This window comes from Acipenser ruthenus, chromosome 9 (genome assembly GCF_902713425.1).
Source record: "Acipenser ruthenus chromosome 9, fAciRut3.2 maternal haplotype, whole genome shotgun sequence".
Lineage (NCBI taxonomy): Eukaryota > Metazoa > Chordata > Actinopteri > Acipenseriformes > Acipenseridae > Acipenser > Acipenser ruthenus.
The window spans coordinates 40768129-40784622 of NC_081197.1; the positions used below are offsets into that span (position 1 = coordinate 40768129).

Here is a 16494-nt window from a genome sequence, read left to right on the forward strand (position 1 = left end):
AGAAGAAAACATGTTGAATGTTGTTTGGAAGTACTGGTACAGCAGTCTTGATTCTTCTCATTTCATTTGAAGTGAGGATTCTGGGTATGGTAAACTGGGTATATTGGTATAAAAAAGTACTGCTCTCCCTCAATGTACAGCATATAATTAAAGTTCACTGAAATGTTACTAAATATGAAGGAAACTATACTTTGTCCTTACCCTTACAAAAAAACAGTGCAGGCCCCTCTGTACAAAGACCATGCTACTGAAAAATGTATTTTCATTTCCATTTTCCAGAGGGCAGCAGAGTGCAAATTTAATGAGAGCAAAGGCACTAATTTAGTTAGCTGGCCCACACATTTAAAGCATTTATCTGAGTTTGTAAGGGGCAGTGGCCTGGCCACTTAATTAGGACATGTATATAACATTGGGATGCGTTACCATTTGCCCTGATCACAGCCTTGAAATGAGGTGGCAAAGACTACACAAGGGGCTGTGAGGTGTCTTGATGGATGTTAATCCCTCGCAATTGGTGCAGAGCGGTAAGGAGAAGATCTTGATGATGAATGTGTTGTTCATCCCAATCATGCTTGAGATGTGACCTGAAGTCTCTATCATGCGTGGTGGTAGACGGGTGCATCGTTGTCTTGAAAGTAGCCACCGCGATCCCAGTAAAAGTGCGTCATTGTGTGGTGAAATGAATCCACAACGATATTTAATAAATGACGGCATTCATTCATCCTTCCAGAGTAATCAAGGGACCTGGGTATACCAGGAGAACAGGCCCCACACTAGGGTTTAAAATCCAATCAGGTCCTAATAAAGCATCCAGACAGTATATGTCATGGTACAGAAAAACATTGACTGCAGAGCTGTGTGTTTGAAGGCATCTGAAGACAACAACCAATCGACCAAAAAACACAAAGTGAGTTCAGGTTGTGAGCAAGTATGATTGTAAATATAATGCTCTATTTGTACATAGATTGAGTTTTTCTGAATTTTCTTGAGAGTTTGAGACATTGGAGTGAGAGATTTGTCATTATTTCCTTCCTACTTGTTAATGTGGCAACACCTAAAGGCACATTACCACAACATTTACTTGTGTCAGTAGTAACTTATTCATTATAATTTATTAAGTTTTAAAAAGATTTTAAAAAGCTGTCATTTTTACTTTTTTTTTTTTTAAATAAAGGCTTAATTAAAAACTACAATAAACACTATTAAAATAACACCCTGTGGTATCTGAATCTCATAATGATATAGCACCTCTTCAATGTAGAGTTGTCTGCAGTCAACTGGAGACATTTCTATATTTGAATGGTCTGTGTTGTGCAACGTTGTTTTGTATTTACTTCAGTTGCCAAATCTGATCTGATTACCTGGGTGGGGATGCAGTGCCATTTAAATAACACCTCAATTGACCCACATATAGAATATATAATTAAGCCAACTAAAATTATGTTACTCATAGACACTGTGTTAACAGGTATTACATTATGGAAGTGCTCCACTATGGTTGAATATACACAGAGCTTTAAATGGTTGCTTGAGATGTCATCCTGTCTGTAAAATAAGTGAAGAATTGAAATTCCCCAATATATGAAAGTCATTGTCATTTTTTGCAGCATGTGTTACAGTAGTTGTGTGGAGAGGGATCACCTGGGGTCACTGTGTATTATGAAAAGTAACCTGACATCCCAGATTTGTTAACGACTTCTTGCAATGAATGTTTGTTACCAGCTGGTATGGAGCAATTTAACTGATCAAAATGAATATATGCACATACCAGAAATGTTTCCAGACATGTCACCATTGCATAAATCTGTGGTAAGCTTAGTAAGGCAAACAGGTTGGAATTGTGAAATATGTTATTCGTATAACACAGACATTAACAGCATGGAATACACCAAAACTATGCACAAGGAAAATGTACCATTTCTTGACAGTTTTTTTTTTTTTACTGATTTTGAAAAATATCCAGTTACATTTTTATGCAGTTAAACATAAAAATGACAGCATTCAGCACTAAGCATCTGCAGTCTTAAAGAAAAGATGGTTAATGGAGCATTGCCAACAGGAACAGCACCTTGCTAAAACATTTTTAAAAACACCACACAGTTCCTGTTTTTAAAATTGATATTATCATAAAATAGTAACCCCATTGAATGCTTCTAAATAACTCAATCAATATTTCGATCAATATTTGAACTCAGTTCTCTTAATCTTTTCAACATGATCAAAATCAAACAGAAAGAAAATTAAGCAAGTATGATTTTATTTGAAATGCATGTAATGAAATTAACAGATGAGATTATAGTTCATTGTTTAAAGCAGAAAGCTAAATACAGCAGATCAAGCACTGTGACAGGGTAGTGTCACGGCCCAGACCGGCTGCCGGCAGGAATTAGACCAAAGCTGCAGTTTAGGTGCTGGTGTGCACGTTTATTTAACAAAACAACACAAAACACAAGAACAAAATAAACACGGCACAAGGGCCAAAATAAAACGTTAAAACAAAATAATAACTATGTGTAGACTGGCCATTAGCCTTCACTACCACATTGCTACACAATACAAAAATCACCCCCCTCAACTCCTCTCACCCCTCTCACCCCCCTCTCACCCCCCCCCCCCCACCCCCAACCCCTCACCCCTCACCCCTCACCCTCAAAACTGCTTCAAAGTATAATAATTTTAAAAAGTTTTTATGTTCCCTGGCAAAACATTTTTAGCATACTAGAGGTGCAGTTTTAATAAAATTTGCACACGTGTTTAAACATTAAATTATATAACTAGACATACTTTCATAATGCTTTGTTCTTTAATTCAGTAGATGCATGAAATGGTGCAATAAAAACATATGAAAGCAGCTGAACACTGAAAGCATGGTGGTTGCTCAGTCGACTATGTTAATATGAGGGCCTCAAAGGGTTTCGTTATGGCCTAGTCGAGGATTTCATTTAGCTTCTTGTGCACAATGTTTTGTTCTTCCTCAACATTTCTGAGTTCGTCTGTTTGGAAGTTCAAGGTAAGGTATGTAACTCAGAACCTTCTAAAGAAAACTTTCTTTCCTCTTATAAATTGATGACCTCACATCCACTTCATCCTCTGCCTGCCCTTGTGACAACAATCTAGCTGAAAAAAAACTCTCTTTTCTAAAGTCCACTGTGTTGGTATCGCTGTTGTTTGCTTTAATACTCAATAAATGCCGAAACTTTCTCCGAAATTCTTTGGAAGCAAAATAGTAAATGAAGGGATCCAGGCAGCTGTTCAAGCAGCTAAGGGAGAGAGTCAGTTTATAAGCTGGGTAGAATGACTTGTTGTAAAAAAGCTTGCCAATCATATGGGCAAAAAGAATGAGGTTATTTGGCACAAAGCAGGAAATAAATACAAAAAGCACCATGACAGCCAGATAGACAGCTCTTTTCTTCTGTGCACTGCCATACCTGCTGGTTTTGAGTAGCTTCAGGATGATCCCAGTGTAGCAGAACATTGTTAAAAGGAACGGAATCAGGAACAGGATGCCAAACAGCGTAAACAGAAACGCTGCCCATGCCCCCATCGATGGGAGCATGTCTTTTTTGAGGACATCAAAACAGGTTGTAATGTTGAGCTCCTTAACCCGATATGTCAAGTCCGTGCTCACCAATGGGTAGAATATAAGCAAAACAATGCCCCACATTGCCAAGCAGGCCGCTAGTGCGTATCGGGTTCTCTTGCAATCAAAACGCATTGGGTGCACCACTCCAAAGTAGCGCTCCACACTGATGGCAGTCATGGTCAAGATGGAGCAGTACATGTTGGAATAGAACATGACAGACACCAAACTGCAGAGCGTCTCCCCAAAGATCCAGTCATAGCTGTTGATAAGATAGGCGATCTGTAAAGGTAAGAACATGCAGAGTGCCAGGTCAGTGATGGTGAGGTTTATCATAAAAATAATGGAAGGCGTCTTGGGTTTAGTATGGAACAAAAGCAGCCACAGGGAGAACCCATTGCCTGGAAGGTTGATGCAGAACACAATAATGTAGACAGCAGAAAGGGTGTAGCTTGCTGTATTGTCAGTGAACATCCCCAGAGTTACATTATCCAGACGAGTTGCATTCAGAGCCATGGTGCAGTCGTTTCTTCACTTAATCATGCCAATGACAATCTAAAACAGAAAAACAAGATTCAGAATTTCAAGATTGTAGATTAAGACATTTCCTGTGACACCTCTATGACAACTGATATCTCTGCACTAATCAAGGCACCAGGGGAAAACCGTCTTCACCCAGACCTGTTTCAGCAAGTGAACTAACAAGAGATTTCATTTCTGGTGATTACACATTCCAACTGTATAATTTTGCTGGACCATTGTTGAACATACAGTGGGTGCCATGTGTGCTCACTGAACTGTAAAACAAAGTAAATCTTATCATAGAACTGGAGTAATCTGCTGGCTGCATTTGGTAGGTGCCAACACATTGATTGCCAGGTTTTGAACTAACAGAAATAATTCAGGGAACTGAGTTAATCAAACTTCCATAGAGGACATCAAGGTTCAAAATGAATCCGACCACTGTCTTACCTATAAAGCCAAATTGATCCACATTTTCAAATATTATTAATTAGTAATTTACAAATATTTTGTAGTCTTTAATAGTTTACTTTGATAGACGGCTTTCATATCCAATACTGCACAAGTTGTGCAGAAGGTTTCAAACTCCAACTCCCCTAAAGGATTTAGATGAAGTAATCAGTGAGAAATGCTCAGTTACTCAAGGTTCATTAGGAAATGCTTTATCATAAAAAATATTGACAAAAAATAAGCTAGGTCCTTTATGGTGATGTGGGGGTCTTGTTTTTATTTTATTGGGTAGTTTGTATTTCAATAAATCACACAGCAAACCAAGTTAGAAAGGTGGGGCTGGGTACAAGAATCCCGTTCTGATGTTTTTGGTTAGCTGTCTTTTGCAGAATACATTAGAGTACAGTGACATGGCAGTGCATATTCCCTTTTTAGAATTATAAAACCTTTTTTATTATTGTAATTTGTATTTATTTATTATAAATGAATCTTAAAATGGAGCATAACGGTTTATAAACATGAGTGTCATCTTAATATTACTGATATTAAATTAATTAACTAACACTTATCATTTATTTATTTCAAATAATAATAAATCAGATAGAAATGACCCAGTAGGCTACTGCTCTTGAAAATCCACCTCTACAGTACTAGAGTACCAAGGGTATAACCCATTTTTGCCCAGAAAAAGTCTACCAGCAATTTGAAGCTATAAAACCTACTGGTAGCATAACACTGTTTATTGATGCTATTTATTTACTTACATTTATCTGCAAAGGAGGTTATTTGGTGTGACAGCTACTTCTTAAACAGAAAGTGTCGAGTTCGAGTTAGATATGAAAAAAACACCTGTCCTTTTTTATTCCTATTGTCTATCACTGCGCCATCCTAACACACGCCTTATTTTTTAATTAAATTAACTAAGGAAAAGATATTTTAAAATATTTGTGTATGCTGTCTTTTGAGAGATAATCTGCCTGCACTACATTTATGTTACAAGCCATGCCAATTTCACACTGTATTAATGATAAATTAGACGTTATTCCACACTTTAAATGATTGTATGCTTTTTAACAGAAGACACTAGCAACATTTTTTTTGTGTGTGACTTAAACAACTTCCTTGAAATTATTAATGGTATTTTCAGTTCTTTATTTACTGAAATTCAAAGTATTGCAAAGACGGTTGTTACATTTAGAGGACGACCCTGGGTCTGCTGTAACCGCATTTGGGAAGGTTCTGTGACCCTGGGTCAAGGGTTCAATGGCAGCAGGTGTTCAGGGACGTCAGAGATGGGAGAATCGCCACCAACCAGAAGCTCGGCTTGTCAAACAAGCGGGGCCCGGTTGCAACATTGTTGTTACAAATCAGGGGACGAGGTGTTGCAACAATCAAGGGATCGAGAGTGGGAAGCCGTGCATGCTTGGCATTGGTGGCTGACGCACCGGGGACATGTCCTGGACGGCGGGGGACGGGCTGCTGAGACTAACAGGCTGCTGCTGGAGTATGAAAAACAGAGAGACAGAGGAGCAGAAGAAACAGCCAAGGAGAGGCAAAGAAAAGCGGGACTAAAAAGGAACCAGAGACTGCACTTAGTTGCCGTAACACACGACCAAAACAGTGTGACGTGGAATTTCTTTTATTTCATTATATTATTTGTATCAGTCTGAGTAGCACGACGCTGCTCGGCTGTAGTTGTACCACTGGCTGGTAAAGCAGCACGCTTTATCTGTCAAGTGTGGAGTCCCGGCTTAATAAACCGCTACATTGAAGAAGCTGAATTTCCACGCAACACTACAGTATTAATGACATTAATGAGAGCTTGACAAAAAAGGAATTAGCACTAGTGTTGTTTAGTTATTAATTACAGAATTTGAAATATTACATTTCTAAAATATTTTGTTGTTGTACACAATCACGCAGGTTTTATTGGAAAAAGAATTCAAGATGCCTGCACTGGTGCCGCATGTAATATGTAACTGTTGGATGAAATAAAGATTAAAATAACATGCTGAATAATTTTGCATTTTGGGGTTGCAAACTCACACAACAGTAACGGATTCTGTCACAGTGTTGAGTTTCATTACTGAAATGTAATCTGTGGGGAAAACTTCTAGTATTTGGAACGGGGAGGAGACAGTGGCACTGCACTGGAGATTCGGGTAAGACATTTTGCATGCAAAAAAGAACTTGTTTTATTATTACAAAGGTTAGTTATTTCTGATGCACTACTTTCCATAACTGAAGTGTGAAAAACGCCCCACTCAGTTATCTATAATAAATCAATGTAGTTTCATTACTGATTTGAATGGTTACGAATCATAGATGAATGGTCAGACTTTAGTTGTGCGTAGTAGTGGTCTGAGTAATTTTGAATGTCAGAAAATGCATATGAGTACAAAGTTCAGACTGACACTTTAACGCTGGCTTTAAGTTAAAGGAAAACCGAATACCAAAAAACATTTTAAAGATCATTTAGATTAAACCATTAAAAAATGACAGCTTTTGTTTGTTTGTTTTTGGTACTTCTTTAATGCTGTTGTAAGGCTAAGAACCATAATCTAACTGCATTGCCAGCCTTATGCATACAATCTACCTACAAGTCATGTTTGCATTCGATAGTAGAAAAATATATATATATATGCTTAGGCACCCTTGCTTGAGACTTCCGATTCTAGTAGCCTTTACCATATACATATTATTGCATAGTGTTGAGTGAATTCCTGTCAACCAAAAGGACATCAAGCCACATTTTTTTTATGAAATAAAGAGGATCATGAGACAATGTTATGCAAAAGAGATGAAACCAGTGGCCCAGCACAGTTAGCTCTTCGTGAGATCCTGAATGGGCAGGTGCATTTAATGGCATATGACACATGGCTTGTTTTTGGGTGCCTGTTAGTTTAATCAGGTGTATCTTGAACTACTGCTGTTACCCATCTATAAAGAATGAGAAAAGTAAAGACAACATGTTCGGTCTACAAGCAAACTGGGACTTATTATATCAAGCCAAATTATCATTTCGGGATATCTCAAATCAATGTATAGATCTATCTAAATATTTCAAGACATCTCTAAATCATTTCCAGATATCTCAGAATATTTGAAGATATCTTCAAATATTTAAAGATATCTCAAACTCATTTTAAGATATCTAAAATACATTTAGAGATATCTGTATATGTAACTAGAGCTTTAAATGAGATATCTAAAATGCATTTTCAGATACCTTTTCATTTAGAGATATCTCTAAATAACTTCCTGTTCATTTTGAGATATCTCTAAATAGACAGGAAGTCCATTCAAAATCATTTTCACAGGAAATAATTGAGATATCTTGAAATTACTTTCTGTTCATTTCGATATACAGGTAGTGGACAAAAAAAATGGAAACACCTGGGTAAATGAGGGACACCAAGTATATTGAAAGCAAGGGCTTCTTCCACATAGGTGTGGCTCATGCGTTAATTAAGCAAATAACATCTCAGCATGCTTAGTGTCATGTATAAAAATGCTGGACAGGCCTGGTTGCTTATGATTATGGCTAGCATGGATGCAGGAGGAGACCTCAGTGACTTTGAAAGAGGGGTGATTGTTGGGGTGTGTTTGGCAGGAGCTTCAGTGAACAAGACAGCTCAACTTGCTGATGTTTCACAAGCAACGGTGTCTAAGGTGATGTCGGCATGGAACTCCGAGGGAAAGACATCATCAGCAAAGGGCAACGGTGGGCGGAAGCGCATACTCCAGGATCATGATATCTGTGCATTAATTCGAAGTGCAAGGCAAAACAGGCGAGTAACTGCAGATCAATTGACTGCAAATTTCAACCTGGGGCGCTAGCAGCCAGTTTCATCAAAAACGGTCCGCCGAGAACTACCATAGTGACCCAACGCTGTATTAAGTGACTTTACATTGGTGTTTTTTGTCCACTACATGTATCTGTAAATGATTTTGAGATATCTAAATCATTTTCAGATATCTCAAAATCATTTCGAGATATCTCTAAATAACTTCCTATTCATTTAGAGATCTCAAAATAAGTTACTGTTCATTTTGAGATATTGCTAAATGGACAGGAAGTCCATTCAAAACATAGAGCATTACAGGAAGTAATTTAGAGATATCTTGAAATGTGCTAATTTAATTAGCTATTTTTGTTGAATCTATTTTTTAAGTAAAAGTTCAATCCAAACTGAATAATATCTACGGAATAACACCCCTAAAACATTTGTATTCGACAGGATTATTATTATTATTATTATTATTATTATTATTATTATTATTATTATTATTAGTATTATTATTATTAATTAACACAGTATGTGTGATTCAAAAGTCAGGTGAAAGTACAGAGTAGAAATGTTTTTACAGATTTTAAACATATTTTACTAAGGCTGCTTTCCATCTGTGTGACAATATTTGATTTAATTACTTTCAGACATAGTTTTGCATTGAATACCATTTGCCATTTATGCTACCTGTGTTGCCTACAGAGTGAATAACAAATATTTAGGAAAGTTCCAGAAATTCTTATAGAAATCAAGTATAAAGTAAACTACAGTATATATATATATATATATATATATATATATATATATATATATATATATATATATATAAGAGGTTAACCCCCACCACGCCTGTTTATGTTTCTTGTTTAACATTGACGTGTTTATGAATTTCATAGCATTTTTTCTGGGATCAGTACAGACGGCTGTTGTTATCAATTTTGAAAACCACACATGACATGTAGATCGCCCACATATAAGAACCCACAATTCTAATTCCTCGAAACCAGTTTAAAACAAGAATGAAACTCTTGTAACCGTCTAACTTTGTTTCCAGTTGTCCAGTAAAGTACCAGAAGAAAAAGAAAGCGTTTCAATCCCAAAACTGTTGAAACCAAAGATTGTTTGTTTGTTTTTTCCCCACACAAGTTGGGAGAGCGGCCCTTGTTTTATGGGACAGCAGGAGCCATTGCGTGCCAGAACTGGGAATAAATCACTAATCTAACAGGATCTGGACCCAAATAGTTTGAGTTATTAAAAGTTGTGTAAGTAGACATAACTAACGATTAATTCAGAGTTGTTTAGTTTAAGTTTTTCTATTTTACAACACTTTCAGGATTTTTTTTTTTTTTGGTTCAGTACAATGTTATTGTTTATGTTAAAAAAAACAGAAACGCCAGTTGTAATACATTGGCAGTGAAGTGGTTTATTAATAGTTTTGAAACATAAGCAGTTCCAGTTTTATATTTTGAACAAACTCACAGCCCTTATGAACGCTTGCATTAACATGAGGCACACAGAGGAAGAGGGGGTTTTAACTGTATCTTGCCTCGTGTTGCTTTTTTCTATGTATACATTGAGTAACAGTAACATGCTCCAGAAATTGGTGTCAACTCTGAAAAAAAAAATTGTACAGAAATCAAGATTTGGATTATGTTACAGTAAATTAAAAATAAATAATATAGTACACATGTTGTCTGAAAGCCACACTTGGCAATTTAGGGTAAATACATGTGTTCTAAATTGTTGATTGCTTGTGTTGAAACTGTAAACAAATAACTATGTTGCAAAACATCTCAGATAAAGGAAATTATCTATAGTGCAGTGTTTTCAAAGATATAGGGTTTTTTTTTTGTTTGTTTTTTTCCAATTACAGTACTCAGTAAATTAGTTTAAGCAGGTGATATTTCATTAAAAAGGTGACCCAATAAATCAAATAGTTGCTTTTATTAGTTATTTCTGTCAAGTTTTGCAATATTATTATTATACACCAAACTTACAGCTTCAACATTCAAATCTCAGAACAAATATTTGATTACTTTTTGTCATTCATATTGCATGTTGATGTTTTTGTCTGCGCATCTTTTGGATTGTCTTGTATTTATTTATGTATGTATTTATTTATTTATTTATTTTTAATTACTGTAGAAGAACTAAAATTCATAACCCTCTTGATCAAATTAGGAAATCAAATATTTTCCAATGGAAACTTTTGAAAATAATCTCAAAATGAACTTATTTTCAAATAGAAATACATTTATTTTTACTGTTAATCTTTGCCACAACTGTGATTAAAATGAGCTTGTTATGCAACCCCTTTTGAAATGACAGCATTAGTGAGCCCTGTTATTGTTACGTGATAAGATCATGAATACCAGTAAATACAAATTGTATTTTGCAAGTACAACTAGAAACAACAGCAGGCCTACACTTCCAGTGCTTGCTGATATCTATCATTCCTTTCACAGTACACAGCATAGGAAGTGCATAGCTTTGGTCTATGTTGAAGCCTGTTCTGTTGCTATTCTGCTGAGCTTACCTCTATGTATTAGAGTTGCATTAATCAATGCTGGTACTGGACTAGCTGCAAATTTCTCCACAGTCAGTACTGCTGAATGCTTGCGCACTGGTAGTCTGTGTGAAACCATCTAGAGGCACAGCTTTTCTAAACTGCTTAAATCTGTTTGAACTTATCTTTTTATCTGCACCCAATTACAGAAGATATCACCTACAGATTCTGTTCCTAGTTATTACTGTGTTTAACAGGAAACTGTATTTTCTCAGTAAACAGTAACCTCCTTTACCTTGGCTCAGGACTAAGCAGGTTCCTGCTGTTGATTCCTTTTAAATTGGATCACCTGAAATAAACAGAAAAAATAACATCTGTTAGATTCAATTTCCAACTTTTGTGGTTTCGAAAGCTAGTGTGTTTATATAGATATTTAATATGATCCCACGGAAGAAAAAACGAAAATGCAGCAGGCTTTCATCTGGTAGAAACGAATGATCAAAACATTGCATTAACCCTGCACTTCTGAATGTTCAAAATGTTGTTTGCATTTAGTCTGATTATCCTAATTTTGTTTAAATAGGTCATACCTGTTTTGTCACCACATAAAAATCAACAGCTCATTGACAGCACTTCCGATTCCAATGAGTTGTTTGAAGTTGGCCCTGTTTATTATGATATTGTTCCCAGTTTGACAATCGGGCAGGCAGGGCTTGACTAGCAAGCAGTACTGCTGAAATAAGACAGCCCTGTTCAGCAACTCCTTGACTGGATATGCCAGTCGATTGTGAGACGCTTTTAAAAGTGTACCATAGCTACAAGCCTAGCAAAGTAGAATGAAGCATAGTGAAAGCATGGCAAAGCATAGGTAAGCATTGTAAACAACAAGAACATAAGTTTAATAAGAACGAGAAGAGGCCATTCAGCCCATCAAGGCAATTTAAACGCACAGAATCTAGTCTTTTTTAAATGTTTTTTAAAGTGTTTTAGATCCTTCTGCTTCACCTGGCTTGCTTGTTATACCCAAGCAAAAGTGCACCACACTCGGAGAACGCACTTTTAGCTTCATGGCCAGACTCTCTGGAACTCTCCCAGCTTTAGTGCGTGCAATTCCCACAGTCGCTCGCTTCAAATTAACTCTCAAGACCCACTTGTTCTCTCTTGCTTTCAATGCTCTTTAAGCCTGAAATCTGTTATTTGCTGTTGTCTAAATTGCTATTTCAGGTTTCTCACACTATCTTATTTGTATGATTCTGTATGACACACGCATCCACAATGTCTAGAATTCACATCCTAGCCCTGTGATTCTGTATGACACACTGTGGCAGGATAGCCGAAGAGGGAAGACTCAGAGTCAGAAAATGCAGTGAAACAAAAATACTTTAATTGACAAAAAAACACAAAATAAAAAGGCACAAGGGCCAAACAATAGGTTTAAACACGAAAGAAAGGCTTTCAACCAAACACTGGAACCAAATTAATCAAATTAAACAGGTATCTATACACATTTGTACAGACAACACTTACTTACTCTGTCTGTCTGTCTGTCTGTCTGTCTGTCTGTCTGTCTGTCTGTCTGTCTGTCTGTCTGTCTCTCTCTCTCTCTCTCTCTCTCTCTCTCTCTCTCTCTCTCTCTCTCTCTCTCTCTCTCTCTCTCTCTCTCTCTCTCTCTCTCTCTCTCTCTCTCTCTCTCTCTCTCTCTCTCTCTCTCTCTCTCTCTCTCTCTCTCTCTCTCTCAACCAAACCACTCCACTAGACAAAGAGTTTCAGTTGTCTTTTATGGTCTGTGGCTAGAGCCCAATTAACCAATAATTAACAATTAAGCAATTAAGGCTCCAGCCACATTCTCACATGTATTTTGCAGGGAGGAATTTAACCCCCTCCCTGCCAATCCAAAACAAACAAGAATTATAATGAAAAACATAATGAAAACAGTAAAAATAATAATAATAATAACACAGATTATAGGAGCGAGCTGGCACCCCATCACACACACACACAATGTTTAGAATTTACATCCTAGCCCTGTATTTAATGTAATATGCCTGTAATTAATGTATTTGCATTTTTTTTACTGTTTGTATTTAATGTACTATGCCCTGTATTTCACTATTTAATGTATTATGCATTGATCCTCACTATCTTGTAAAGTGTTTTGTGATTGATTGACCTGTTGTTAGGATATTCTAAACGTACTTTTACTCAGCTTCCATTTATGCCCTCAACCCCTAAGTGTTCATACCAGTGAGACCCCTGCTGAAAAACCTTGGGATTGATGAAAAACCTTAACCTAGACCTCACCAGTAGATTTTGTTTTTGTTTGTTTTTTTAAGATATCTCTAAATGTTTTTGAGATATCTTTAAATACTTTTCAGATATCTCTAAATCATTTTGAGATATCTCTAAATAACATCCTGTTCATTTAAAGATATCTCTAAATCATTTGAAGATATCTTCAAATAACTTCCTGTTCGTTTGAAGATATCTTTAAATAGACAGGAAGTCCATTGAAAACATAGAGCATTTTCACAGGAAGTCATTTCGAGATATCTCAAAATGGCTTCCTGTTCATTTGAAGATATCTTCAAAATGAGATATCTCTAAATCATTTGAACATGGACATCCTGTCTATTTAAAGATATCTCCAAATGAACAGAAAGTTATTTGAAGATATCTTCAACTGATTTAGAGATATCTTTAAATGAACAGGACATTATTTAGAGATATCTCAAAATGATTTAGAGATATCTTAAAACGATTTAAAGAATATCTAAAAATGCATTTTAGATGTCTCATTTAAAGCTCCATTTAAAGATATCTGTAAATCATTTTGAGATATCTGGAAATGATTTAGAGATATCTTCAAATATTTAGAGATATCTATAAATGAATTTGAGATATCTCTAAATGATAATTTGGCTTGCCATAGACAAAACGTCTTTTGAGACAAGACAATTCTATCTTTGGGTAAGGGGGGAGTTTGCGTAGCAGCTACAGGAATATACAATGGTAATGTACACCTCTTCATGGTTACCCCCCCCCCAAAAAAAAAAAATTAAAAAAATGAAAAATGAAATAATCTGCTTGGACAGTTGTATTGGATTTACCGCTGTATCACGTATAAAGGGTTTCGCAACCTCGCAAACAATAACAAACTTAATATGCACAAACGTAAGACTCTCAAAATTGTGAAAAACCATGAGTTTTACAGGTAAACCTTGAGACTTGACATCCATGCTGTTGTGCTAAATTTGAACTTTATCTATACCATTTATGATTTTAAAGACTTCAATCAAGTCCCTGTGTCCTTTCTATTTTCTAGGCTGAAACTATTTAATTATTTTAACCTGTCCTCATAAATCATGTCATTAAGTCCTGGGATCAGCCTAGTTGCCCTTCTCTGTACCTTCTCGAGTGCAATCAATGTCTTTTTTATAGTGAGGTGACCAAAACTGCACACAGTATTCTAGGTGGGGTCTAACTAGGGCATTGCATATTCTTAGCATATCCTCTCTAGACATACCATAGTGAAGTATGGTAAAGTATATTAATAGAAGTCAAAAAGGATCCGTACACTGTGATCAGGAAAGTGGCAACAAAAAAAACACTGCAAAAAATACCATGCAAAAATACAGTGGCTTTTATATGGGGATGACTGGTCTAGCAGGGTAATTTGATTTGTCAGTGCTGAAGTCTGGTTGACTGGCTATTTCAATATCTATGAACCTGCATCTAAAAAACTCACCAGCAAGCCCAAGGCACAAGCAAAAAAATGTAGTCCATGTCTACTTTATTCCCTCTCTCATAGTGTCACATGCTTTCATTTTGCTCTGTATTTACTACTTAATATATGGATGGTTTGATGTATTTGAATTTATATCAGAGCAGACACATGCTGTTTATGTCAGGACTAGTTTTGCAGTAGCAAATATACAATAAGGTACTGCAAGAAAAGGAGCGCTACTAATTATGCTGTGAAGCAGTCTTGTGTTCTCAAGGGAAAATGTCTTGCTCTACCCTGAACAATGCCAGTGCATCACTTTCTCAGACAGCTGAATGTGCCACAGACTCACAGACTCACAGAAAACAAGAGTGTTGTGATAAATATCTCTCTAATACTTCTGTTGCGGTTGTCTACAGGCACGCACAGCAATGTTACAGTTGACTTGAGACTATCAAAATAACATGTGCTTGTTCAACATACAACAAGTCCAGTGAACCAGAACATGTAAACATTTATTTGGCTTTGTTTTTTATAGATGAGACGAAGGACTTACATCATCATTACAAGAATAAGACCTCTTGTGACATAAAAAAAAAAAACTGGTTTGTTTCAAATGTGCAGCTCCAGAAAATGGTATTGCCAGTCATTTCTCTGAGTGAAAGAGGCATGAGCAGTATGAGAAGCACATTTTCCCTGATGTAGTAACCTTGCAGGGAGGGTGTTGCTTTTGTTGTGAAATCATAAACAGGAAACCTACTGTCTACTACACAGGTGTCTAACAGGATTTACGGTCAAGTGAAATATTCCTGGTACTGTTGCAAACTTGCTTGCTTCACTTTATGAAGAAAGTACATTTATTATGGTCTTTCTAACAGTGCCATACAGTGCAGTACATACAGTAAATGCCACTCTTCTCTGTTGACCTTGGTTGACCACACTATCATGAATGTGGTCTCTTAATAAGAAATAGCTGATTCAGTTAACTTAAATTCAAGCACACTTAATTGCTCCCATTATTCTTTCTGTGTCACTCACAACCATTTCAATAGTGACAAAAGGAAGGTACCGGTACTGTAAGCACACTAGGTGGGTCACCTTAGGTGAGCCCATCAACTGGTACCACAGTTAACTTTGACCATTGTTTTTCTTCTAAATATCTACACTTGGCCTAATATCAAGCTTTATATAGCTGACTATATTCAGAAAAACAATCTCACTCTTGAAATATAGATTTATATCTGCAGAAAAACAACCTTACTCTTTCATTGTGCAGGAGCACCCACATCCAGACATGTGGTGTGTAATCACCAAACTAAAATATATATTAAACTATGCTTTATTATAGCAGCACTAAATAAATAAACAACAACCAAAAAAATGAATGCTGAGTGCCTCTGATTTCTGTCTTTAAAAAACAGTTGTTGTTTTATATCATTTTAATCGTTCAGCATTAATACTGACATGCATCCAGAATACTGAACACCTAGATGGGTGCTAAAAAAAAAAAAAAATCAAGTATTAGCACACACACATAGCTCTTCAAACTTAGTTGGATACAGTAAAAGACATGCTTACCTGTTACCCAGAGCTTCATCCAGAGTGGCAGTTGGTTGCGTTTTCACAGTAGTTTTCACATGTACAGATCAGGAAGTGGTAGAGCTGTTTTTTTTTTTTCCAGTTAACTGTTCGTGTGCATGGCATTTATATATATCATTTGCATTCAAGTCAGGTGTGCCCTGCTGGATAAAAGCCTTAATACAGAAGGACTGGGGGTGGGCTTTTTATCAGCACTTGTACCCCACTTAGACCCCTTACTACTATAAATACATTGGTATCACTGAATAATGTAGATAATTGTCTGCAAAACAGAAAATCAAAGAATTGCTATCCATTTCTTGGGGACAATCAAATAAATTCTGTG

At 36.3% G+C, this 16494-nt stretch overlaps 1 protein-coding gene across 1 annotated transcript; it reads right to left on the minus strand.

Moving 5' to 3' along the window:
- Positions 1-2645: 2645 nt before the first annotated feature.
- On the minus strand, positions 2646-16207 carry LOC117405428 (P2Y purinoceptor 8-like). Its single transcript, XM_034008485.3, has 3 exons — positions 16149-16207; positions 11145-11198; positions 2646-4135 (listed from the first exon to the last, which is right to left on the minus strand). Exon 3 carries the CDS (start codon positions 4094-4096, stop codon positions 3035-3037), a length of 1062 nt encoding a protein of 353 aa, XP_033864376.1. The 5' UTR covers positions 4097-4135; positions 11145-11198; positions 16149-16207; the 3' UTR covers positions 2646-3034.
- Between the last annotated feature and the right edge of the window lie 287 nt (positions 16208-16494).